This window comes from Brachycentrus maculatus, unplaced genomic scaffold (assembly GCF_059751285.1).
Source record: "Brachycentrus maculatus isolate JH-2025_06_01 unplaced genomic scaffold, ASM5975128v1 h1tg000037l, whole genome shotgun sequence".
NCBI lineage: Eukaryota > Metazoa > Arthropoda > Insecta > Trichoptera > Brachycentridae > Brachycentrus > Brachycentrus maculatus.
Genome location: NW_028280791.1, coordinates 612301 through 640051, shown reverse-complemented (window position 1 = coordinate 640051; position 27751 = coordinate 612301). Strand labels below are relative to the sequence as shown.

Genomic DNA, 27751 nt, shown 5'->3' with positions numbered 1-27751 from the left:
AACAAACGTGAATAGATACATAAGAAAATCACACTGTATGATATACAGGACAAAAATCTAAAATTCAGTTTTTCTTAAAATCTAATTTTGTGTTTCTCACTAATTACGTATGATTTAGAGTTAATATTTTTTTATTGAAATGAAATGGTATTTAAATCAATTATAATAAATGGATAGTTTCATTGAAAAACATGATTTATTTCTAATAATCTGAGATTCCTTCATATCATTTTGGTATTTCTACAAAATAACTTGAGAGAATTTCAGCATTTATTATGTACGAGTACATTACATAATTTTTTTCCGGAGAAGAATAGTAAATAAAAAATATCTCTTTTATTATATTTGTATTGTAAGGCTTTATGTTGGATTGAAGTAGAATTATTGATGAAAAATGAATTAATTATGAAGTAAAAAAAAAAGTATTCTTATAGAATAGTGGAAATAATGATATAATAATAATCGCATGTCAAAGAAATTAAAATGAAGCGCATGTTCATTGAAATGTATTTTTGTCTTGGCAGACCATGAGCCATTCGAGAGAGCAGATTTTGAGACAGCCATACAACATGCAGGCAAGTACACATCTATTACGTTTAATGGATTATATATATATATATATAAATATATATATATATATATATATATATATATATATATATATATATATATATATATATATATATATATATATATATATATATATATATATATATATATATATATATATATATATATATATATATATATATATTTATATATATATATATATATGTATATATATATATATATATATATATATATATATATATATATATATATATATATATATATATATATATATATATATATATATATATATATATATATATACATATACATATATATATATATATATATATATATATATATATATATATATATATATACATATATATATATATATATATATATAAATATATATATATATATATATATATATATATATATATATATATATATATATATATATATATATATATATATATATATATATATATATATATATATATATATATATATATATATATATGTATATATATATATATATACCTACACGTTTTTGTTACTCCGAATATCCTAGTCGACAGTTTAATATTTTAATGTAGCTACATATACATATATTTGTATTATATTGTATTATACTGTAATCATATGTATTTAAGTGATTGAAACATATTTTTGACACAAAAATTAAATATTTTTTTTGCTCACAACATTATACATATCGTAGTCGTACAGGTGAAAGTGACCAATTAACAAAACGTAAAATCTTCATTTAAGTCACTTGGTCGCTTCTCGCTTGTCGCTAAGTCGCTTGGCATGAAAATAAACATCAATGCAGTTAGTAATTTTTAACAAGTCAATATATTTCAATGAACTTCCATGTTTAAAATCGCTTTGGGATATTTTCAGAGCAATATTAAACTAGTAAGATATCACATAGTCAATAATCACGTTTTTGTAAAAATGCACTTGGTCACTTTCTCCTGTATGACTTCGATATATCCTTCCTTCTAACCTTAATCCGCATTTAATAAAACAGATGTAACTGCAACACATCGAAAGTATTATATTGATAGTTAATTACACGAAGGCACGATGATCAGTCTTACACCTTAAATGTAAATGATAATAATATTTATCAGGTTAATAAATTACTTATTTTGAATACACACACAATATTTATTTTGAACCCCCTGAAAATCGACTCTCTAATCTCCGGCATGGCACCCAAATACGCTAAGTACTATACTACGTAGGGTGACGAAATATTATATAATTTTTTACATCTCATCAAAGATGAAGAAGAATATGGAAGTCTAGGCATTTACGGGGCTGGCGACCGTCATAGGCTAGTTTAAGTGATCACTTTACACACATGTGACATTCTACCCATTGTTGACAACCACACTACTCAAATTCTTGGAAGTTCTACATATATGAACCAATTTCGAAACATTGTTCTTGAATCACTAGAACTTCACTAGAGACATCTATTGGTATCTTATATTAGTATGTGAGGTCCGAATCCTGGATTATAATCACATACATGAGAAACGCCAGAAAATATCATTTTCATCTTTGATGAGATGTCAAAAAATAATATGATAAATAACTCCTATGATTGGATAATCCAGATTTGTGAACCAGTTTTTGGACACACTCAAAATGTTGTGACGAAATAGCATTACACAAAAAAAAACATAATTAATTCATTATAAATAATACTTTGTTACATAATTTTTTTTACGCTTCCTTTTTTCTTAATGCATTTACTTCCTGTATTTACGTTTTATGTGTTTGCTTTATTAGATTGTGCTATTTATTGCAGGTTACGGACGATACCAGGCAAGGTTGTTGTGTGTTTGTGGTATTATCTACGCCACCTGTGCCATGTCCACCACAACCCTTAGCTTTGTGCTACCATCGGCTGAATGCGATTTCAGCCTTACTTCCAGCGATAAGGGCAAACTCAATGCCACCCCGCTTATAGGTAAGTAAAATAAAATTGTCATAATTTAATGCTTTTATATTGGTGGGAAATAAAACAATGCTTTGTAATGACTCGCTAACTAAAATTATCAAGTTTGATTTTTTTTTCAATGGGTGTGTAATAGTATTTATGTATCTTATAAAACGTATTTAGTTCATAGTAAAGCAATTTCAACGTTTATACAATTCGGGTTTTGGTCCTGTGGTTAGTATCGCAGACTATGAGCCAGATTTTTTAGGTTCGAACCCACTGTACTATTTGTAATTTGATTTTTTAATGGCTCGTTTAGGCCACAAACATATTTGTGTGTATAATAATACATATCGCTCACTCCTTTCAACAACGTCATAAATAAAAAAACTTGATCTTTCAGGAGATCGTTTTAAAGTTTAAAAATATAATCAAATGTATTAAAAAATACATACCAAGCGCTTTATTGAACTTTTTACTGTGCAGAGATCTTTTAGGTAAAATAGGAAAAATATTTGGTATATTTAAAAAAAATTATAAAACGCAAAAATTCTTTCAAATTGCAAAAACACTTTCTACCCTGTAGCGGGTAAATATTAGGTTAAAATATGCCACGTTTGCTGGGATATAGAAAATTTTCTGGGCATTCCAAAAACATGCACAACTGCAAATTAACGATTTTTGATATATGACGTTGTTGAAAGGAGTGAGTGATATATTGGAAATAAAAAAAATAACCTTACCATTATAAATATGCTTCATAATGTTCAATATTGCTGATAAATAAAAAAAATTGTAAAAAGGTAAATTATTTTCTAATGACTTAAAACCTTTTAAGATTATGACTTTAAAGGTGTGACCTATTCAGAGTCGATATTACATATTTAAGAGTTTTATAACTTTGATGATCTCTTAATGAGATTGATATCTCTTAATTGATCCATTTGTAGGTATTTCGAAATGTTATTTAAGGATATAATTAATATTTGAAGAACTTACTTCATGATTTTCTATCTTACACACAAATTTAACTCTTACAAAATCATTACATATCTTTTTAACATAATTATAACGGCGACTTATGAAGAAGATGTTTGCTTCAAAACAAGTCGATATTTGTTTTAAAGCATGTCGATTAATCTGCATTAAAATATATGTGTAGTGATTTTACACCAAAGTTATTTTTTAAATAGTGTAATTTAAGAGTTATTAAGGATGTATTGTATATTATATCAGCATTATGCGAAATTCGGAGGAATTTTAAAATGCTATTTTGTGGTTACTGAGTCATGGTTACCCCTGATCATGCCATTTTCAGGGATGATCGTTGGGTCCTTTATTTGGGGATCCATGGCTGACTCTAGAGGGCGCAGGACTGCCATCCTCTGCGCCTTGCTGCTGGATGCTTTGGCTGCTGTAGCATCATCTCTGATGCACAACTTCCCACTATTTCTGGCTTGCAGGTACTATTCTTTGTGTCTTTAGTAAAACTGCAATCAGGATATAAATGAAACATTATACGTTGAGAAAAATAGGGGAAGAAAAATAAATATATTTAAATATAGTTTTGTATTTGTCAAAAATTAGACAGAGCTCCATCAGCTTCTTAACAAGATAAACCTTTATATTTATTGTAATATCTTTTTTCAAATTATAGGATTAACTCACATAACCTCTACTTTTAAAGGCTTGTTTGAAGGTAGGATACTTGGGATAGGGAAGGTAAATGTATCACAAACACCTAGACCAATGGAAAACAAATATTTCTCGAATTTATTTTACAATTGGCTAAAATCGAACACGCAAGTGTAACGCAACACACAACGTCAGTTTCGCAGTCGAGCGTCTACCCAACTACGCCCCGGCGCCATAAATGACCATAAATACTGAGATATATGTTACGTAGATTCAATGCAGTGACCTACGAGTACGCACTCGTTGATGTGAGCAAGGGGTAAAAGACGCTGTTTTACTATTTGATAACTTAAATTTTTTTAAATGATTTAAAAAAATTACACGTGATATAAAAATTATATATTTTTTAAAACGTAACTTTTCTACTGTATGCGAAAAATCTAGTAAACCATTACCGATTTCGAACGCGTGATGTCATATTATTACATATTATGTAATAAGGAAAGCAAGCACAGGACTGTTTTCCTTCACATTATATTGTATGTCAGTTGTTCTTCATTAGTGGACATCATACCACATTGCGTTAGTATTAAAAAATCTTGAAAATATGGATATGACACTTAAGTCAAAAAATAAAATAAATTTTGAGTGAATTTGAGTGAATTTTTTAATGAACTTCCTTGCTGGTTTTAATGAGGCGATTCATAGTTGTGACAGAGACTAATAATTCGTGCAGAGATAGGATTATTTACTGATTAAAAGTTAATTAGCTAGTTTAATATAAATATCGATAGTATCGTAATATGTAAATCATGAAAAATTCCCCATTGCATGAAAAATGTATTTAAAAAATTACCTCGTAATATACTATATGAAGGTGATGACAAAAACCAATCAAAATTGTCTCAAAGCTGGCATATTTTTTGTAGTTGTCTCCTGTTTCCAGATTCCTTAACGGAGTGGGAGTCATCGGCGCCACTAGTCTCGTATTCCCATACTTTGGCGACTTCTTGTCCGTCAAGTATAGAGACGTGATGCTTTGTAGACTTGAAGTATTCTGGACCCTTGGAACTATTGTTCTTGCAGGTACGAGAATGTCTCATCTTTTGAGATCTCTTCAACTAGAACTTTACTAAGTGCCTTAGATACATTGGCAGGAATAATATCATGCTTTTAGAAATAATTAAAACAGGGTATTATTAATTAATTACCATTTTAGGAGTTAATAACCTAGAATACGTAGGTGTATTATGTCACTGTCCATTCATTACTCCAGTACGGCATTGTTGGATGAGAAGAAGCATATAACAACGCATTGAACTCTGTCATAATAGTACAGAGAAGAATCATTCAAATAATTTAAAAAAAATGATACAATAATTAATTTTTCACAATTTCAAGTCCCTAATGTAAACCATCAAAAAATAGCAATTCTTCAAGTATTTTAAAATGATAAAAATGTAATTTAAAAAATAAATAAATAAAAATGTAAGTTAAAAAAACACATCCATAAGATTAAAAATTTAGAATAACAAAATTCATGGGAATAAATAATAATAAAAAAATAATAAATAGTAATTAAATATTTGGGAAAAAATGTTATAATAGCCGTCCTACAGATATTTAAAAAAATACATGAAATTACACAAAAATGAATACCTTTTAAATATGAAAAATCAAAAAACAAAAAAAGGATCATGTAGGTACCTACTTAATTAAATACAATAAATAAATATTCACTGTCTAAGTCCCTCTGCAAGCACAAGGGCTTAGTCTCGTTTTTGGGGAGCCATAGCGTCTCTATAAAAAATATATTTTGTAAGCAGAAATGTCTGGTTTGGAGAGACAGGTCTGGCTGGTCTTCCACCTTCCAGGAGCGGACCGGAGAATAACAGTCATAAATAGAGAATAAGAAGAAGAAGAAGAAAAAATGTCTAATTAATTAATAATATTTTTGTTATATTTGTATCAATATTTAAAAAAAAATTAAATGATCAACAATATAAAGATTTTATTAAAATGTAAAAAGCATAGTATTCGGTATCCAACTATCAGGCACATTTTGCATCTCGCGCAGTTCTTCAATCATTTCGGTTGGTTTACTTAACAATTCTTGGTACTTTGCACGTAGTGATGAAATGAAATTATTATCAATGAATAATTGTCTTAGGCGATGAAATTAATGCAGACGTTCGCGTGATTTAAGTAGGCACCCAGACAAATCCGAGATAGGAGAGCTGCCAGAATGTCTACAATACCAGTCAGACGTCGAAGCGTTGCCAAAATTTTGATATTTAAACTTTATCGCGACTTGTTACATCTTGTTAACACATCGGATTTTATTTAATGTTTAAAGGTATTTAAAACTAGGATACCGATATCTCAATTGGATTTAAATTTTAAATGTGTTGGATTCAAAGTTGAGATTTACGCAAGCCATTTTTATTATAGAACCCGTCGAATGAAATGATGTTTCCTCTTCCTATTCCAGTTATTTTTATTGCTATATTAAATAAAGAGATATCTGTATGGGATTGTTAATGGTTTTTGCGGTAATTTTTTATTATTTTTTTATTATTACATACGAGTGTTTTCGTTAAAAAATAAGCCAAGCAGGATTTTCCAGCCAAGGAGTTGCGATATTGGAGTTTAGATATTACCAAATAAATATATGCCTTTTTGTACAAAGAGACAGGTTAAGGATATTTCGAATTTTTACTTCGGTTTTAATGTGTCGGTTACGACAAATCCCGGCCATTGATCAAATAAAATAAATGTGGATAAACCATATAGTTGTAATTTTATTATACATAGAGTCATTTCTAAATGCACGTTATAGTTGATTAATTAAAAAAATCTTATCTTATACACTATTCTCGCTGTGTTGTTTGTTTTCGATTTTGTTACATAATTCTGGCTTTACATTTCACAACCTCATACGTATTTTGGATTCAAATTTATTTTTATGTACATTGAAAAAAGCATCTACAGACCCTCCCTTGCGAAGCATTTTTTTTGTTTCATGAACTAAGTTTCGAAATTTATAGAAAATCTGATACAAAATTGTATCCCGGTTTTACTGTGAATTTACATTTACTTAAAAGCTTTCCTCGTCACTAAATAAATGTAAGTTTTATCATGTAAAGGATGTATTTTTGTTTAAATTTTCATGACTTAGGTCTTGCTTGGGCTGTGATACCGTCCCCAGACTGGTGGGGGGGTCGTCCAGCCGACGCGTGGCGCGCCTTCGTGGCTCTGTGCGCCGCGCCGCCGCTGCTCGCCGCTGCGGCCCTCACGCGGCTTCCGGAAGCGCCCCGCTTCCTGCTCACAGCCGGACGGAAGGACTCCGCTCTGGACGTCATCAAGAATATCCACACTGCCAATAAGACGAGGAGCCATTTCAAGGCAATTACTCTTTGAATACCTGTTTGTTTTTATTATTATATCGTAGTCGTACAGGATAAAGTTACCAACTGACAAAACGTAAAATGTTCAGGAGGGCCATTTAAGTCACTTTTGCTTAGCAACAAAATATACATAAATGCAGTAAGTCATATTCAACAAGACAATATATTATACTTCCAAGTTTAAAATCGCTATGGGATTTTTTCAGGGCAATATTAAGCTAGTAAGATATCAAATAGTCAATGATCACGTTTTTGTAAAAAATGCACTTGGTCACTTTCTACTGTATGACTACGATACATATGAATACCAATGTTTTTTTAGATGGGATTCGAATTTATTATTTACCTTGCTTATCATGTATTTGTCCACCTCCGTGATGTAAGGGTTCGCGTGTTTAGCTATGGTATTGATGCGGTGTTATCTTGATCATTACCAGTCCAGGGTAATATTAAATACATATCATAGTGTAAAAATACTAATATTTATTTTCGACCCCCTCTCCTGGTAATCGAATCCGGGATCTCCAGCACGGTAGGTAAACACGCATCAGACCACGGAGGCGGATTTATTATCCATAGAAGTACCCTTTTTATAGTTTTTAGATGGGAGTCGTATTTATTAATTACTTTGCTTAAAATATATACGGTTTAATATACATAAAATATCACGAATAACCGTTATCTTTTGACACCTGTGAGGAATAAATTTAAATCGTTATTTTTTTTTATATAAATAATAATTGTTATTTCTTTCATTGATTTTGTAGTCACGTTGTGGTAACCATTTTCAATTTATTTGGTTTTATGTGGTAAGCACCACAATTTCTTAAAATTCATTGTGACACCTATTTCGATGGATTCCACTTCATTGTTTATCATTGCATCGCATACGGTGTTTGAAAATAATGCGAAATGCATCGAAAGACTTGTCACAATAGATTTAAATAAATAAAAGACAAAAAACACCAAAAATAAAAGGCAATTAAGAGTGCCAGAATGATACATTATGCTTAGATGTTACATCTAAGCGTAATGTATCAATTGTATGTATTGGTACATACAAGAAAATGTTTTTTTGTTTGTTTCTTAGGTGAAGTCATTAAGCAGGTGTGCCGACGATGGGGATAGTCCTCCATCGAAGCGTAGATCAGCATCAGCTCCACCATCTTTCCCTGGCTGCTCGAAGATCAGCTCCGGAACGTCAGAGGGTTCGGCAGTCAACAGCACTGGTCCTTCTCAAAGATTCAAAGAACTGTTGGAAATCAGCAGGACCTTGTTTTCTCCGCCATACTTGCAATACATGCTCTTAGCGTGTTTTGTGGATTTCGGTTTGATGTTTAGGTAAGGGAATATAATTAACTGTATTTTACAAAATATAAGACGCACCTTAATTATCAAGCAAATTAATATATTACCATAATGTTGTTACCACGGAATTTTAGGGGTCTCGTGGAATCCTTGTCAGAGTGGGGGGTGTTCGTCTCAGAAAACATCGCATTACACAATTGTAGTGTTTTTTTGTACTACATAAGGTAAGTGTCTATAAAACTGACCTAGCCCCTATTGCTGACCTATTTCAAAGAAACAACAGATAATAAGACACTGGTTCAATTTTTACTAATTTTTAATATTACCAACACTGCAGCCATGCTTGTGTTATGTGATGACAATGTTTTACAGTCAATATTTTGATTTTTCATATTTGAAATATCAGTTATAGTTTGGACATCTGGCAAGTAGCGCGCGCACACGGAAAATCCTTAACAGACAAGCCTAATCTTTCAAGTTTTATTTTAAAGGTGTATTATTTTTATATGATTGATATTTACTAATATTTTATATGTGTTAGTTAGTTTAGTGTATTGAATTTACAAAAAACAAAGTATTTGTGAAATAACCATATGATTAATACAATACATTTATAAAATAAAAGTTGTCAGTATTACATTCACCCGAAATTTCATTAGTTTCCTTTACTGACCTATAGGTCAGTAATGAGTAAGACGAGAGCATTTTTAAAGTTTACATAAATTTGTGAAAATTCTTAAATACGTAAATTTCTTGCGTGCTTTGGATAGCATACAGTTTTTGGATTATGGGGGCCTAATTCTGAGCTATATATTTTTGCTTGGTTTTATAATTATAATAAATAGTTTCAGCGGTCAGTAATAGAAACGAATCTAGATCAGTATTATAAACACATACTATTTCAGAAAAGGAGTTTCGTTCTGAGCCATCTTTTTGTGATTTTTCTTATGTTAAAATACAATTTATTTTTTCTTTTTTAACATAATATCAACAAAAAAAACTTTGTTTATTATCAAACATAAACTGATTCCACTATACTCGCATGAGTGATCACCTTGCCTTCATGTAAGTAACTATCGAGATAACACTGCGTCAATACAACATCAGTGCAGATACAGTGCACCATCGGGTGCGGATAAGGGTTAGTAGAATATAAATATAAATATATATAAGGTAAGTGTCTATAATACTGACCTAGTTTTTGTCTTAAGCCGGTCCATATTTTTAAAATATTTATTTAATATTAAAACGGCTTGATAATTTTTTTTAATTTATTTTTATTTTTTAATGGGATAGTTTTATCCTTACAAAGTTAAAAAAATAATAGTCAAAAGTCAAGTGCATATATTAAAATCCACGCAATAAACAGTTAAAGGCTTTGTATTCAATACTGACCTATTCGAAATGGATTATTTCATAATACTGACCGCTGTTGCCCCTATTACTGACTATGAGTGAAAAAGACAACTCAATTCATATTTTAATATATTTTACCATATGTAAACTGGAGTAAGATATAAGTATTTGTAATGGAAATAAATGTAAAAGTAAGTACTTATGTGAAAATTTATTATTTATTAAAAAAAAACATATTGGTTAAACAAAATGTATTGTTAATGTATTTTTTTAAGCTCACTATAAATAAGTAATTCTGGAATGGAATAATTTCCTCTAGCATTTAGTCACACCGGTTCTGGAATTGTTTTTATGATTCCTTCTGAAGTATACTATATAGTATCCTGTTTTTCTGGCACTTCCAGTTCAGGCATACCACGACCTTGATCAAAGCGGAACCATCCTTTTTGGGATTTATTACAATTCCTAAAAAAGTCCCCTTCCTACTTTACAATACAGGACTCATTTTATTTTAGTTTTTACGAGGAAGATTTTTTTGAAGACCCTTGGTGATTTTCAGTTTTTTTTTCTTCTTTTCTGCCACTTTATCTTCTGGCACACAGAGACTGCTTAACCTTTCCTGTCCAGAGTAAAAAAAAACAATCCGCGGGTTCCGAAGGGGGTACTGGCAATACCCCAAGTAAAATGCTAAAAATACAGGTTTTTCACAAATTCGACTTATGTCAAAATGTTTATCATGCTATTGTTATTCTATTTTTTCCATTTAAATTTGAATTTTCTGCAATAAACAATAATTTTCAAAAAAACATAGTTGTGAAAAAGTTCTCTGCGGAAATGACATTCAATTCCGCCCAATGTTTAAGCATCACTGGACACTAGGCGCTTCGGCCGGAAACGATGCAAGCGAGAGGGGGTGAGGAGAGAAAGAGAGAGAGAGAATCATACTACTCGGTACATACTAGCGGGTTTCTAATTTGTCGTATATTATGGTGAAAAAAAACAAAGAATGGTAAAAAAATCAGATAGCGAGAAACAATACAAAAATGACATTACGTTGTATGAACAGTTTGGACTTGGGTTTAGGAATATCTGTCCATCTGTAGCCTGATTTGGAAGTGAACAAATTTTCTTCATTTCTACTGTTGTCTACCATATGTACGGGCTTGACGCTGTTAGAGTCAGATTCATCAAGTTCTTGGATTATATAGTTATCTGAGTCGGCGTCGGAAGCATAATCTTTATTTTCTAACCCTAAATGGAATTCATCATCACTTATATACATACATCAGTGTCCGTATAGCTCAGAAGTTGCTCAATCATATCATCTGTCAATTATTTTCCACTCATTGTTAGGGTAAAGTAAATATTAAAATTATGACAATTTAATTAGTGTAAAAAGGTAGATATTTATAAAATAAATATGAAAATGCAATTGCACCAAGAAATTTCAGTAGATAATTTAAATTAATAATAATTCTTATTAGAAACGAAAATAAACACTCTGTATTTGCCAAATAACGCTAGCGTATCGAGAACACGATTCACACGCGTGCAAATTTGGGGATCTACCGCCGATGGTTAAACTGTGGAGATAAATACAGCGCTAGTAAAGAAATTGATATCCCCTTCGGAACGGGACAGTTAAACGCTGTTAGAACATTTAAGATCGTGGGATTTGGAGGTTTACAAGGAGTAACCTCATTTGGGTGTGCAACATTAGAGCATGATTGTAGTGTGCCTGATATGTATATACATATATATATATACATATATATATATATATATATATATATATATATATATATATATATATATATATATATATATATATATATATATATATATATATATATATATATATATATATATATATATATATATATATATATATATATATATATATATATATATATATATATATATATATATATATATATATATATATATATATATATATATATATATATATATATATATATATATATATATATATATATATATATATATATATATATATATATATATATATATATAAGGTAAGTGTCTATAAAACTGACCTAGCCCCTATTGCTGACCTATTTCAAAGAAACAACAGATAATAAGACACTGGTTCAATTTTTACTAATTTTTAATATTACCAACACTGCAGCCATGCTTGTGTTATGTGATGACAATGTTTTACAGTCAATATTTTGATTTTTCATATTTGAAATATCAGTTATAGTTTGGACATCTGGCAAGTAGCGCGCGCACACGGATAATCCTTAACAGACAAGCCTAATCTTTCAAGTTTTATTTTAAAGGTGTATTATTTTTATATGATTGATATTTACTAATATTTTATATGTGTTAGTTAGTTTAGTGTATTGAATTTACAAAAAACAAAGTATTTGTGAAATAACCATATGATTAATACAATACATTTATAAAATAAAAGTTGTCAGTATTACATTCACCCGAAATTTCATTAGTTTCCTTTACTGACCTATAGGTCAGTAATGAGTAAGACGAGAGCATTTTTAAAGTTTACATAAATTTGTGAAAATTCTTAAATACGTAAATTTCTTGCGTGCTTTGGATAGCATACAGTTTTTGGATTATGGGGGCCTAATTCTGAGCTATATATTTTTGCTTGGTTTTATAATTATAATAAATAGTTTCAGCGGTCAGTAATAGAAACGAATCTAGATCAGTATTATAAACACATACTATTTCAGAAAAGGAGTTTCGTTCTGAGCCATCTTTTTGTGATTTTTCTTATGTTAAAATACAATTTATTTTTTCTTTTTTAACATAATATCAACAAAAAAAACTTTGTTTATTATCAAACATAAACTGATTCCACTATACTCGCATGAGTGATCACCTTGCCTTCATGTAAGTAACTATCGAGATAACACTGCGTCAATACAACATCAGTGCAGATACAGTGCACCATCGGGTGCGGATAAGGGTTAGTAGAATATAAATATAAATATATATAAGGTAAGTGTCTATAATACTGACCTAGTTTTTGTCTTAAGCCGGTCCATATTTTTAAAATATTTATTTAATATTAAAACGGCTTGATAATTTTTTTAATTTATTTTTATTTTTTAATGGGATAGTTTTATCCTTACAAAGTTAAAAAAATAATAGTCAAAAGTCAAGTGCATATATTAAAATCCACGCAATAAACAGTTAAAGGCTTTGTATTCAATACTGACCTATTCGAAATGGATTATTTCATAATACTGACCGCTGTTGCCCCTATTACTGACTATGAGTGAAAAAGACAACTCAATTCATATTTTAATATATTTTACCATATGTAAACTGGAGTAAGATATAAGTATTTGTAATGGAAATAAATGTAAAAGTAAGTACTTATGTGAAAATTTATTATTTATTAAAAAAAAACATATTGGTTAAACAAAATGTATTGTTAATGTATTTTTTTAAGCTCACTATAAATAAGTAATTCTGGAATGGAATAATTTCCTCTAGCATTTAGTCACACCGGTTCTGGAATTGTTTTTATGATTCCTTCTGAAGTATACTATATAGTATCCTGTTTTTCTGGCACTTCCAGTTCAGGCATACCACGACCTTGATCAAAGCGGAACCATCCTTTTTGGGATTTATTACAATTCCTAAAAAAGTCCCCTTCCTACTTTACAATACAGGACTCATTTTATTTTAGTTTTTACGAGGAAGATTTTTTTGAAGACCCTTGGTGATTTTCAGTTTTTTTTTCTTCTTTTCTGCCACTTTATCTTCTGGCACACAGAGACTGCTTAACCTTTCCTGTCCAGAGTAAAAAAAAACAATCCGCGGGTTCCGAAGGGGGTACTGGCAATACCCCAAGTAAAATGCTAAAAATACAGGTTTTTCACAAATTCGACTTATGTCAAAATGTTTATCATGCTATTGTTATTCTATTTTTTCCATTTAAATTTGAATTTTCTGCAATAAACAATAATTTTCAAAAAAACATAGTTGTGAAAAAGTTCTCTGCGGAAATGACATTCAATTCCGCCCAATGTTTAAGCATCACTGGACACTAGGCGCTTCGGCCGGAAACGATGCAAGCGAGAGGGGGTGAGGAGAGAAAGAGAGAGAGAGAATCATACTACTCGGTACATACTAGCGGGTTTCTAATTTGTCGTATATTATGGTGAAAAAAAACAAAGAATGGTAAAAAAATCAGATAGCGAGAAACAATACAAAAATGACATTACGTTGTATGAACAGTTTGGACTTGGGTTTAGGAATATCTGTCCATCTGTAGCCTGATTTGGAAGTGAACAAATTTTCTTCATTTCTACTGTTGTCTACCATATGTACGGGCTTGACGCTGTTAGAGTCAGATTCATCAAGTTCTTGGATTATATAGTTATCTGAGTCGGCGTCGGAAGCATAATCTTTATTTTCTAACCCTAAATGGAATTCATCATCACTTATATACATACATCAGTGTCCGTATAGCTCAGAAGTTGCTCAATCATATCATCTGTCAATTATTTTCCACTCATTGTTAGGGTAAAGTAAATATTAAAATTATGACAATTTAATTAGTGTAAAAAGGTAGATATTTATAAAATAAATATGAAAATGCAATTGCACCAAGAAATTTCAGTAGATAATTTAAATTAATAATAATTCTTATTAGAAACGAAAATAAACACTCTGTATTTGCCAAATAACGCTAGCGTATCGAGAACACGATTCACACGCGTGCAAATTTGGGGATCTACCGCCGATGGTTAAACTGTGGAGATAAATACAGCGCTAGTAAAGAAATTGATATCCCCTTCGGAACGGGACAGTTAAACGCTGTTAGAACATTTAAGATCGTGGGATTTGGAGGTTTACAAGGAGTAACCTCATTTGGGTGTGCAACATTAGAGCATGATTGTAGTGTGCCTGATATGTATATACATATATATATATACATATATATATATATATATATATATATATATATATATATATATATATATATATATATATATATATATATATATATATATATATATATATATATATATATATATATATATATATATATATATATATATATATATATATATATATATATATATATATATATATATATATAATATATATATATATATATATATATATATATATATATATATATATATATATATATATATATTTATATTTATATTCTACTAACCCTTATCCGCACCCGATGGTGCACTGTATCTGCACTGATGTTGTATTGACGCAGTGTTATCTCGATAGTTACTTACATGAAGGCAAGGTGATCACTCATGCGAGTATAGTGGAATCAGTTTATGTTTGATAATAAACAAAGTTTTTTTTGTTGATATTATGTTAAAAAAGAAAAAATAAATTGTATTTTAACATAAGAAAAATCACAAAAAGATGGCTCAGAACGAAACTCCTTTTCTGAAATAGTATGTGTTTATAATACTGATCTAGATTCGTTTCTATTACTGACCGCTGAAACTATTTATTATAATTATAAAACCAAGCAAAAATATATAGCTCAGAATTAGGCCCCCATAATCCAAAAACTGTATGCTATCCAAAGCACGCAAGAAATTTACGTATTTAAGAATTTTCACAAATTTATGTAAACTTTAAAAATGCTCTCGTCTTACTCATTACTGACCTATAGGTCAGTAAAGGAAACTAATGAAATTTCGGGTGAATGTAATACTGACAACTTTTATTTTATAAATGTATTGTATTAATCATATGGTTATTTCACAAATACTTTGTTTTTTGTAAATTCAATACACTAAACTAACTAACACATATAAAATATTAGTAAATATCAATCATATAAAAATAATACACCTTTAAAATAAAACTTGAAAGATTAGGCTTGTCTGTTAAGGATTATCCGTGTGCGCGCGCTACTTGCCAGATGTCCAAACTATAACTGATATTTCAAATATGAAAAATCAAAATATTGACTGTAAAACATTGTCATCACATAACACAAGCATGGCTGCAGTGTTGGTAATATTAAAAATTAGTAAAAATTGAACCAGTGTCTTATTATCTGTTGTTTCTTTGAAATAGGTCAGCAATAGGGGCTAGGTCAGTTTTATAGACACTTACCTTATATATATATATATATATATATATATATATATATATATATATATATATATATATATATATATATATATATATATATATATATATATATATATATATATATATATATATATATATATATATATATATATATAATATATATATATATATATATATATATATATATATATATATATATATATATATATATATATATATATATATATATATATATATATATATATATATATATATATATATATATGTATATATATATATGTATATACATATCAGGCACACTACAATCATGCTCTAATGTTGCACACCCAAATGAGGTTACTCCTTGTAAACCTCCAAATCCCACGATCTTAAATGTTCTAACAGCGTTTAACTGTCCCGTTCCGAAGGGGATATCAATTTCTTTACTAGCGCTGTATTTATCTCCACAGTTTAACCATCGGCGGTAGATCCCCAAATTTGCACGCGTGTGAATCGTGTTCTCGATACGCTAGCGTTATTTGGCAAATACAGAGTGTTTATTTTCGTTTCTAATAAGAATTATTATTAATTTAAATTATCTACTGAAATTTCTTGGTGCAATTGCATTTTCATATTTATTTTATAAATATCTACCTTTTTACACTAATTAAATTGTCATAATTTTAATATTTACTTTACCCTAACAATGAGTGGAAAATAATTGACAGATGATATGATTGAGCAACTTCTGAGCTATACGGACACTGATGTATGTATATAAGTGATGATGAATTCCATTTAGGGTTAGAAAATAAAGATTATGCTTCCGACGCCGACTCAGATAACTATATAATCCAAGAACTTGATGAATCTGACTCTAACAGCGTCAAGCCCGTACATATGGTAGACAACAGTAGAAATGAAGAAAATTTGTTCACTTCCAAATCAGGCTACAGATGGACAGATATTCCTAAACCCAAGTCCAAACTGTTCATACAACGTAATGTCATTTTTGTATTGTTTCTCGCTATCTGATTTTTTTACCATTCTTTGTTTTTTTTCACCATAATATACGACAAATTAGAAACCCGCTAGTATGTACCGAGTAGTATGATTCTCTCTCTCTCTTTCTCTCCTCACCCCCTCTCGCTTGCATCGTTTCCGGCCGAAGCGCCTAGTGTCCAGTGATGCTTAAACATTGGGCGGAATTGAATGTCATTTCCGCAGAGAACTTTTTCACAACTATGTTTTTTTGAAAATTATTGTTTATTGCAGAAAATTCAAATTTAAATGGAAAAAATAGAATAACAATAGCATGATAAACATTTTGACATAAGTCGAATTTGTGAAAAACCTGTATTTTTAGCATTTTACTTGGGGTATTGCCAGTACCCCCTTCGGAACCCGCGGATTGTTTTTTTTTACTCTGGACAGGAAAGGTTAAGCAGTCTCTGTGTGCCAGAAGATAAAGTGGCAGAAAAGAAGAAAAAAAAACTGAAAATCACCAAGGGTCTTCAAAAAAATCTTCCTCGTAAAAACTAAAATAAAATGAGTCCTGTATTGTAAAGTAGGAAGGGGACTTTTTTAGGAATTGTAATAAATCCCAAAAAGGATGGTTCCGCTTTGATCAAGGTCGTGGTATGCCTGAACTGGAAGTGCCAGAAAAACAGGATACTATATAGTATACTTCAGAAGGAATCATAAAAACAATTCCAGAACCGGTGTGACTAAATGCTAGAGGAAATTATTCCATTCCAGAATTACTTATTTATAGTGAGCTTAAAAAAATACATTAACAATACATTTTGTTTAACCAATATGTTTTTTTTTAATAAATAATAAATTTTCACATAAGTACTTACTTTTACATTTATTTCCATTACAAATACTTATATCTTACTCCAGTTTACATATGGTAAAATATATTAAAATATGAATTGAGTTGTCTTTTTCACTCATAGTCAGTAATAGGGGCAACAGCGGTCAGTATTATGAAATAATCCATTTCGAATAGGTCAGTATTGAATACAAAGCCTTTAACTGTTTATTGCGTGGATTTTAATATATGCACTTGACTTTTGACTATTATTTTTTTAACTTTGTAAGGATAAAACTATCCCATTAAAAAATAAAAATAAATTAAAAAAATTATCAAGCCGTTTTAATATTAAATAAATATTTTAAAAATATGGACCGGCTTAAGACAAAAACTAGGTCAGTATTATAGACACTTACCTTATGTACGTTTGATGCGGTGTGGTGGATTACATTTTTTTATTGTACCCTTCCCATCACTACAATGTTGCCAGATAGAGAATTTTATGAATTATTTCTTAAATTTTAAATAAATCAGAGTAGACATTTTTATATTAATTTCGAGTATAAGACGCACCTGAATTTTATAGGCATTTTTTAAAAAGAAAAATGTGTATCTCCGTAAAATACCATACGAACATAAATTTTATTGTTGCGTAATATATCCAAAATTAAACACGATTATTGGATTAAATTTTACATTTATTTACATATATATGATAATATGTGACGCGTTTCGTCTTATTAAGACATTATCAAACACTGACTAAATTAATAAGACGAAACGCGTCACATATCATATACTTATGTAAATAAAAATAATTCAATCCTATAACCGTGTATAATTTTGGATATATTACCCGACAATTCAAAATTAAATTCTACTAACTATCTGCAGTTACAATAAATAGATTTTATTGTCTGCAAAATTTATTTGGTGTTTTTAAATCAAAGTAAGGTTGTTTGAAATGACCTGTATTTTACCTTGGCCGCATACGTTAATTCCCAAAATAGTTTATCAAATAATAAAAACGATGTACAGCGACATCTACTCTTTATTAACGTACTAGCGTCGTTTTCCATTAAGCCTCGTAAACTTGTTATTGGTTCAGCCGTACTAGTTATAAGTTTATATAAAATAAATATAGATGGCTATACAATCAATTTTACGTTAAGTATGTATGTAAAATTCTGTCACCAATGTCACAATAAAATTAACGACCCTATTTTATGTCTCGCGATAGAAAATCCTAATTAATTATTACATATTACATATTTGTACATATTTAGAAAACTTAAATATATATTATACCAGGCAATAGCCATGGATCTTCCTCGTAAGACGTCTATAGGAAGACAAAAGAAGTCATAGATTCTACAGAAAGATAACACGATTCCAAGGCATGACTTAGGTGACGTTATTCATGATAGAAGGACCTACAATCTGAGGATGAGTATACAAAGACGATTAGTTGGGATGGAGCCAGGAAGAAGAAGGGGAAGAAGATTAATTGTATTCAGTACAATTAATTTTGAAACCGCTAAATTCTTTGAGTAGGCTTGGGTCTTATTTTCTCAATGACTTGACCACATTCGACTGACTTTCATCCTAAAGAACTCTAAAATATCTTCTTCAACCTCATCCGTTCTTATATTTGGCATTTGTAATGTTGTTTTTGGTCAGTGTTGTTTAGTTTATAATTTTTTGATCACAAATAATTTTTTTTCAGTTATTATACTTTGATGATGTGGTTCCCTGATCTGTTTGAACGCTTTGGAAATTTTGCCAAAATGCATCCTGGACAGTCTGCAGGTGTCTGTCAGGTCACTTCCGCTGTTACATTGGCATTAGAAGGAGAGGTAATTAAATACAATAAAAAATAAAAACTTATATATTCACACACAGAAATACTGAAGCAGATGAAACGACAACGCTGCAGCCCATTCATATTTCAAAAATCGTGAGTTTTTGACCAAACACACGAACACTCTTCTTTCCCACCCACTCTACTCACCCGATCTTGTTCCTTCTAACTTCTTCTTGTTCCCCAAACTCAAAAGATCTTTGAAAGGAAGAAGATTTAAGATGATTCTCGAGATTAAGGCAAATGCAACGAAGAAGCTAAAGGAAATCGCAAAAGAAGCGTTCTAGGACTGTTTCCAAAAGTGGAAAAACTATTGGGATAAGTGTGTACGTGGGCGAGATGAATAGTTTTATATGTAATATTATTAATAATAATTTTTGATAATTCTATGTTTGTTTAAGAATTCGTTAGACAAATGCAACTCTCCGATGGATTCAGAAGTTTTCCTTCATACTCTAATCGTAGGAATGTCGTGTCTTCCCACATCCATCTTGGTTGGACTTACAATCAACAAGTTGGGGAAAAAAGTTTTATTGGGTAAGCCTGTCAAATGAGCTTTTTGTTATAAAATAATATAACTAGAATGAAATTAAATTCTATGCCAAATTAATTCCCTTCTCATACAACTAAATCATTAAATTATTAAATAGGCTTATTATACTTCCCGGTTTGACTGGGGTAGTCCCAGTTTTAAGACAAAATCCTGGTCACGTCCAGGTGAAAATTTAATTTGATCAAATATATAATATAATAAAACCCTTATTCGCACCCCAATGGTCCATAGGGCACTGCATCATATAAACGCAGTGTTATCTTAATCGTTAACACATAAATGAAAGGTGATCAGCCCTCCGCTTCCGGTACCAGTCCAAGGTAATATTGAATAAATATAATGTGAAAAGATCACTTATATTTATTTGACCCCCCCTGGGAATCGAACCCGGGACCTCCAGTACGGTAGCCGAGCGTGCTGACCATAACACTACGGAGGCGGACAAAATAATAATATAACTAGAATAAATTAATTTTTATGTCAAATTAATTCCCTACTCAAACAACTTAATCATTAAATTATTAAACGTCCCTGTTTGACTGGAGTAGTCCCGGTTTTAAGACAAAATTCTGGTCACGACCCGGTAAAAATTAAATTTGATTAAAATTATAACAAAAGAAAATCTAAAAATAATTAACCGTGAAGGATTATTTAGGATAGTTACATTGTCATTTATTTCACTGTACTGTACACTGGGGGCATTCCTGTATCCCGGTCGAACATTTCGGAAATATGGCAAGCCATATTATTAATCATATTAATAAATTATTAAATTAAGTTCTTAGTTATTAAATTATTAAATTAAGTTGATTGATTCGGCAGTCACTTTTTGGTAAAATCTATCCATTTTCAAACACCGTATACGGTGTTTGAAAATGATGCGGAATGCATCGAAACACGTGTCACAGTAGATTTTAAGATATAGTGGTATTAACTAAGTAAAACATTAATTAAAAATATTAAATTAAGTTCTACAAGTAAGGGAGATCAGGGTTAATGAACATTTTTTACATTCGTGGTTATTTACAAAGGTAGATATCGATTTATAAACCTAGAAACATCTTATCCTCTTCTGTTTTTTCCTCTATTGTCATTAATAATACATAAACATATAATTTGATTAATTATTTTTATTTTATTATTCCGCCTCCGTAGTGTAAAGGTCAGCACGCTCGGCTACCGTTCTGGAGGTCCCGGGTTCGATTCCCAGGTGATTTTTTTCACTGTAATATTTATTCAATATTACCATGGACTGGTACCTGAAGTGGAGGGTTGATCACATTTCCTTCATGTGTAAACGATCATGATAACACTGCGTTTATATGGCACAGTGCCCTATGCACCATTGGGGTGCTGATAAGGGTTTTATTATATATTTGATCAAATTTAATTTTTACCTGGACGTGACCAGGATTTTGTCTTAAAACCGAGACTACCCCAATCAAACCGGGACGTTTAATAAGCCGATTTAATAATTAAGTTATATGAGTAGGGAATTAATTGGATAATTTTTTTTTATTTATTTATTTATTTTTTTTTAATTTTTTTTTTTAATTTTGTTATTTATTTTTAGTGGTCATGTTGATATCCTCTGGGTGCGCAGCAGTTGGATTAAATTGGGTGAATAGCTCCCAACAGAATCTGATACTTTCTTGTATATTCGAATCGATCATCAGCTGCACTGAGGCGGTCCTGTTCTGTGTCATAGTGGAGATATTCCCCCCAAATCTGGGGTAATTATTTCAGTATTATTCAATCATAATATGCATTAAAAATAAGTGGATCACTCTTTGTTTGATTGGAGTTATCGCGAGACCAAAACGTACCAACTTAACAAATCGATAATAATTTTCAAATGGGACAAACCTATACTAAGGACATAGTGTAAGTTCAAATGAACCGTAAACGACTTTAAAAAGTACCTTACTTTTATTGAAAATAGCTTTATGCCGCCTTGCTATGGTTCAGTCTGATTAAATGGAAGTGAAAGAAAAGAGAAAATACACATTGCTAATAAGTTAAATTTCATCATGCTTGTGGGTATATAATAATTTAGCAGATGTCAAAAGACACGATGTCTGCCGTGTGCGATGTTTTGGATTGCGAACGTTGTTGTCAAGTTCAACAGATGGCGCTGCCATAGAGAGATAAAAAAAATACATATGGATATAAATAAATATAGACATGCTCGTATTCGGATGCAACGGATTAAAGAATTTTGAGCAAATTAATAATTACTTTTTTATTTATATGGATAGATTAGTAATAGAATATTAACTCCTTCAGTCATTGACCATATGATATACATAATTTTTATGTATGCATTTATGTTCCTGGTTGAGTATCCAAGAATCGAGTCACCAACTAATTATTATTCTAACTCACCCATTCCCCATTTCAAGACTCCATCGTTTCATTAGACAATAAAGCAGAGTTCTTAGTATATATTATATTATCATTAATTGATTCGGCAGTCACTTTGTGGTAAAATCTATCCATTTTTAATTAATGTTTTACTTAGTAAATACCACTATTTACCAGAAATAGTGGTATTTACTAAGTAAAACAATAATTAAAAATGTATTATATTAATTTGATATCTTTTATCTATGAAACCTAACGGATTTTGGACTATTTGGCTTATTGTATGGATAATCTTATAATTTGAAGGGCCTAGGAACAAATTCTGAACTAGGAATATATTTTTAAAGATACGAACATAGTATCTACATTTTTTATTTGAGATGGTGCGTACGATGATTACATTTTTATGGTATTAACCAAAAAGCTAGATTTTTCTGGAAACTATACAAACAATAATTTGATGTTGATAACATAAATATATTTTTATCACCTCACGATTTACTTCTTTGCTGAACTCAAATTGCACATATTTATTAAAAAAAAAACATTAAATGCAATACAAATAAATGTACTTTTAATAAAGAGAAATAATTATCATTAGATTTCTTTTTAACGTATAAATGCCTATGTAAAATTACAGAAATCACTTTGAACACAGTTTAAAAACACAAGATCGAATTTCAAAAATACATTTGAAAACAATGAAACACATACCTCGTTTGCGCAAAGGAAAATGACGCAATAAAGCTACATAACATGTTTCCATTATCCATAAAGTCATATCCGTCAAATAACGAAAGTAGCCCTAAAACAGCTATTCATAATAAGATAGCGGAGGTGGGTGGATTTGAAATCAATCATATCATTCGGTCATATCATACGTGATTGCCTGAGTCATGATAGACCTATTTAAATAATTTTCCAAAAAAGAAAAGAAAGATGTGCCCTCGGCACGTGAAAACCCATAGGCAATAAACAAATATTTTATTTATTGTTTCGGCATTTACTTTGTGGTAAAACATGTTGAAATTATTAAAGAAAACACTTGTTTTTAGACCAGTTTACATTTAAAAATATTTATTCAAAATTACCATGGACTGGTACCTGAAGCGGAGGGCTGATCACCTTTCCTTCATGTATAAACGATCAAGATAACACTGCGTTTATTGACACAGTACCCTATGCACCATTTGGGTGCGGATAAGGGTTTTAAAATTACATTTAAACCTGAGGATGGACGCTTAGCTTCCGAAACTAGTTGTCATTAATAAACTCAAGTGGTAAAAAAACAAGTGTTTCCTTTAATTTATTTCTTTTGAATATGCTTCTTCTGCCTATTTATTATACCTGTTTATTGTTTTTATGTTTTGCCGTGTATAAGTATTAGTTTTGGTTATTTAAAAAAAATATTTTTTGTCACTTTATTATTTGTCTTGTTAACCATAATCCCATGTCCCAAAATGAGAAATAGATACTACTCATCGGGAATATTATATGGATATATGACTTATGTATGTAATATGTTTTGAAATAAATAAAATAAATAAATAAATAAAATGATAATTTAAACAAAATAAATATTAAGTTTGAATTGTATTTCGTGTTTCAGGGCAACAGCAATGTCGCTAACTGTGACATGCGGACGGATAGGAGCTATAGTTGGAAACGTCATTTTTGGTTTGACGATAGATCTGAATTGTATAATACCGATCTATACCTTTGGAGCTTTATTGATAAGTAAGTGTTAAACAAAATAATTAATTAATATATTATTTTTGGACATCTCATCAAAGATGAAGAAGAATATGGAAGTCTGGGCATTTACGGGGCTGACGTTCTATATATTTATACATTTACGGGGATAGAACTTCACTAGAGATATATATTGGTGAGATGAAAAAAAGCTCACAATAGATGTCTCTAGTGAAGTGATTCAAGAATAATGTTTCAAAATTGGTTCATTTATATAGAACTTCCAAGAATTTGAGTAGTGTGGTTGTCAATAATGAGTAGAATTGATGAATATTACACATGTGTAAAGTGATCACTTAATCCAGCCTATGACGGTCGTCAGCCCCGTAAATGCCCAGACTTCCATATTCTTCTTCATTTTTGATGAGACGTCAAAAAATAAAATGAAAATAGCTCCTGTAATTGGAGATAATTCAGATTTTGTGAACAAGTATTTGGACACACTCAAAATGTTTTAAATTAATATATTACTATAAACTTGCAAGAACTGGTGCAGAGAGGTCACCAATGGGCCCTGTGACACTCAGCACTATCAAGTTTAGTCTAAAAAACTGGGCCATGGACAAGAGCCAAGAGATCTGGTCCAACAGCTCAGGGATGAAATACGCAAAGGAACTGATCACGGGGTACTCGCGGAAATTCACCACAGAAGCACTAAAGCTTACCAAAAAACAAATAAGGATCCTAACCAGGACCTTGACGGGACACTGCAGACTGAGGAAACACATTACAAAAATTGGACTTCATGACTCCCCAGTATGCAGATTTTGTATGGAGGATAACGAAACGCCAATCCACATTCTCTATAATTGTGACGCACTCGCTCGCTAACGAAGTCACATCCTTGGAGGACCTCTACTGGACTCCAAGAAGGTGAAGCTCCTACCACCAAAACAGGTCGTGAGTTACATGACTCGCGTAGGTCTGATCTGTCTAGATGCAAGATCCCTTGACTTCACAAAAAAATATATATACATGTATATATATTTACATATATAATATATGACTTAAACCAGCCTATGACTGGTCCTAAGTCCTTCTTTTATGTTGAAATATCAATATATATATATATTTTTTTTAAAATGATGAAATCAGTGTAAAGTTCAATCTGACTCTTTTTCAATTCTTTATCTTCTCTAGCCTTCTGTTCTCCGGTGCTGGATATATGCATCGTCCAAATCCTTCTATTTCCTTTCGGGCGGTTTTTAGTTTATATCGATGAATAATGACAAAATTAACATTAGAAAATTTACACCACTACTGGGCGCATACTTCATATTTTATTTGTTTATTTAAATAATTTATTTATTCGACAACCGACAGAACATGAATTAAATATGAAAAAAATATTAAATCAATTCCAATTAAAGGTTTCCACTTAAGAATAATCTTAAGTGAAAAAATTAAGAATAATCTTAACCTATATTATATAAAAACTTACATTTCTTGTTAAAATCTAATCAAAACATCGTATGAAATCAACGGTAATAACTGTAAACAATTTCAAGGCAACATTGTGCAAACGCAATTGCAACAGTTAGTCAGAAGACTGATGAATTACTCTTAAGCTTTTCTTGTAAATCATTGATTCCAAGTTTTTCCTGCGAGTTTGAGATCATTCTTAAAGTAGTACTTTGCGTACCTATTACTGCGGGAATAATAAATAAGAAATGAAACATTTTTTTTCAAACATTTATCACCATCAAAATGTAGTTCTAACGACTGTGAAAATCAGTTTAATGTGACAAATATGGTTATTTTTTATATTTTTTTATTTGGCAGTCACTCAGTGAAAGGATATTACAGCCAGTGTCAAGTTTTATTTTTATTTATAAACAAAATAATAATTGAGAATTACAAAAACAATTAAAACAAATTTTCATAATGATAAAATTATCTTAGTCAAGAGATTGCCGCGCGTACCCCTTGATGCAACTTTGCGTGCCACCAATTGGAAACACTGCTGTCAATTAATAAATTTGTTATTTATCAATTAATTTTTAAATTATCATAACATCAACTAATTAATTAATTTTCACTACATAAATTGAAGAATAAATTTTCATCACATCAATTCATAAATAATTTTCATCACAGGATTTTTTTACTTTTCAGCAAGTGGGCTCTTATGTTTAGGCTTACCAAAGCACGAAAGCAGAAACAAGAGATGAAACGAAGATTTATTTGATTTATTTTGTATATATGGAAAAATACGTAATGATATGATATGTAAATACGTATATTACCCTAATCACCATTTTTGTAAATATTATAACATCTTAACTCTACTGTTTTATTCAATTAATCTGAAACTTGTCGTTTAATTTCTATTAAATATATTGTATTTTTTAACAATAATTGATAATTAAAGTGTTTTATTATTTTAAATAAAAACGAAGCAATTTATTGTATTCTTTAACTTTTTAAAAGATAAAAAATCTGATTCAAATTTGATAAATATAAAACAATTTTCTCAATGTTTTTTCGAAAGATTTCTACATAAAATCTACCTATAATACCTCAATCAATCCATGTTTTCATTTATAATTTTAAAAGTTGCACTTGTTTAGTTTCTAGAAAATATAAATATACATACACGTTTACTATGTGTTTAAAAAGAGTTTTCTATGCTTTGTACACTCACTATTACAGTATGGCATTGTTGCATGGGGAGGCTTGTACAACAACATACTGAAGTCTGTGAAAATAGTACAGGAAACCAAAATTAAAGTTTAAAAAAAAAAACATATATCCAGCAAAATTATTATTTAAAAAATTTCGAGTCCCAAATATAGAAACCATTTATAAAAAAAAACACAATTTTTCAAATACTAAAGGGTGACAATGATTTAATTTAAAAAAAATATCATCGAGATTCTCAAACGATTTTTCTACTCCAAAATGCAACACCAAGCAATTTCAGCAAAACTTCAAATATTTGGGAATCAAATATTTCAATAAACTCCCTAAAGAAATAAAAAAAATAGATGATATAAAAATACTGAAAAAAAAATTTGAAGCTCATTACATTTAAATCTTGAAAAATATAAAAAAGACTATTATTTCTTTTATTTTATAACATTAAACCTCGAGTGTAAGTCCCTCTCAAAGTATAAGAGCACAGTCTCTTTTA

General features: G+C 30.1%; 1 protein-coding gene across 1 annotated transcript; it reads left to right on the top strand.

Moving 5' to 3' along the window:
- The first annotated feature begins 1641 nt into the window (after positions 1 to 1641).
- On the top strand, positions 1642 to 27356 carry LOC148312622 (synaptic vesicle glycoprotein 2B-like). The gene is made up of 12 exons (XM_088275964.1): positions 1642 to 1648; positions 2375 to 2536; positions 3825 to 3969; positions 5088 to 5227; positions 7320 to 7546; positions 8639 to 8657; positions 8700 to 8889; positions 19815 to 19944; positions 20351 to 20486; positions 22076 to 22235; positions 24476 to 24603; positions 26734 to 27356. The coding sequence occupies exons 1-12, from the start codon at positions 1642 to 1644 to the stop codon at positions 26787 to 26789; spliced, it is 1500 nt and encodes a 499-aa protein (XP_088132090.1). The 3' UTR covers positions 26790 to 27356.
- The last annotated feature ends 395 nt before the right edge of the window (positions 27357 to 27751 follow it).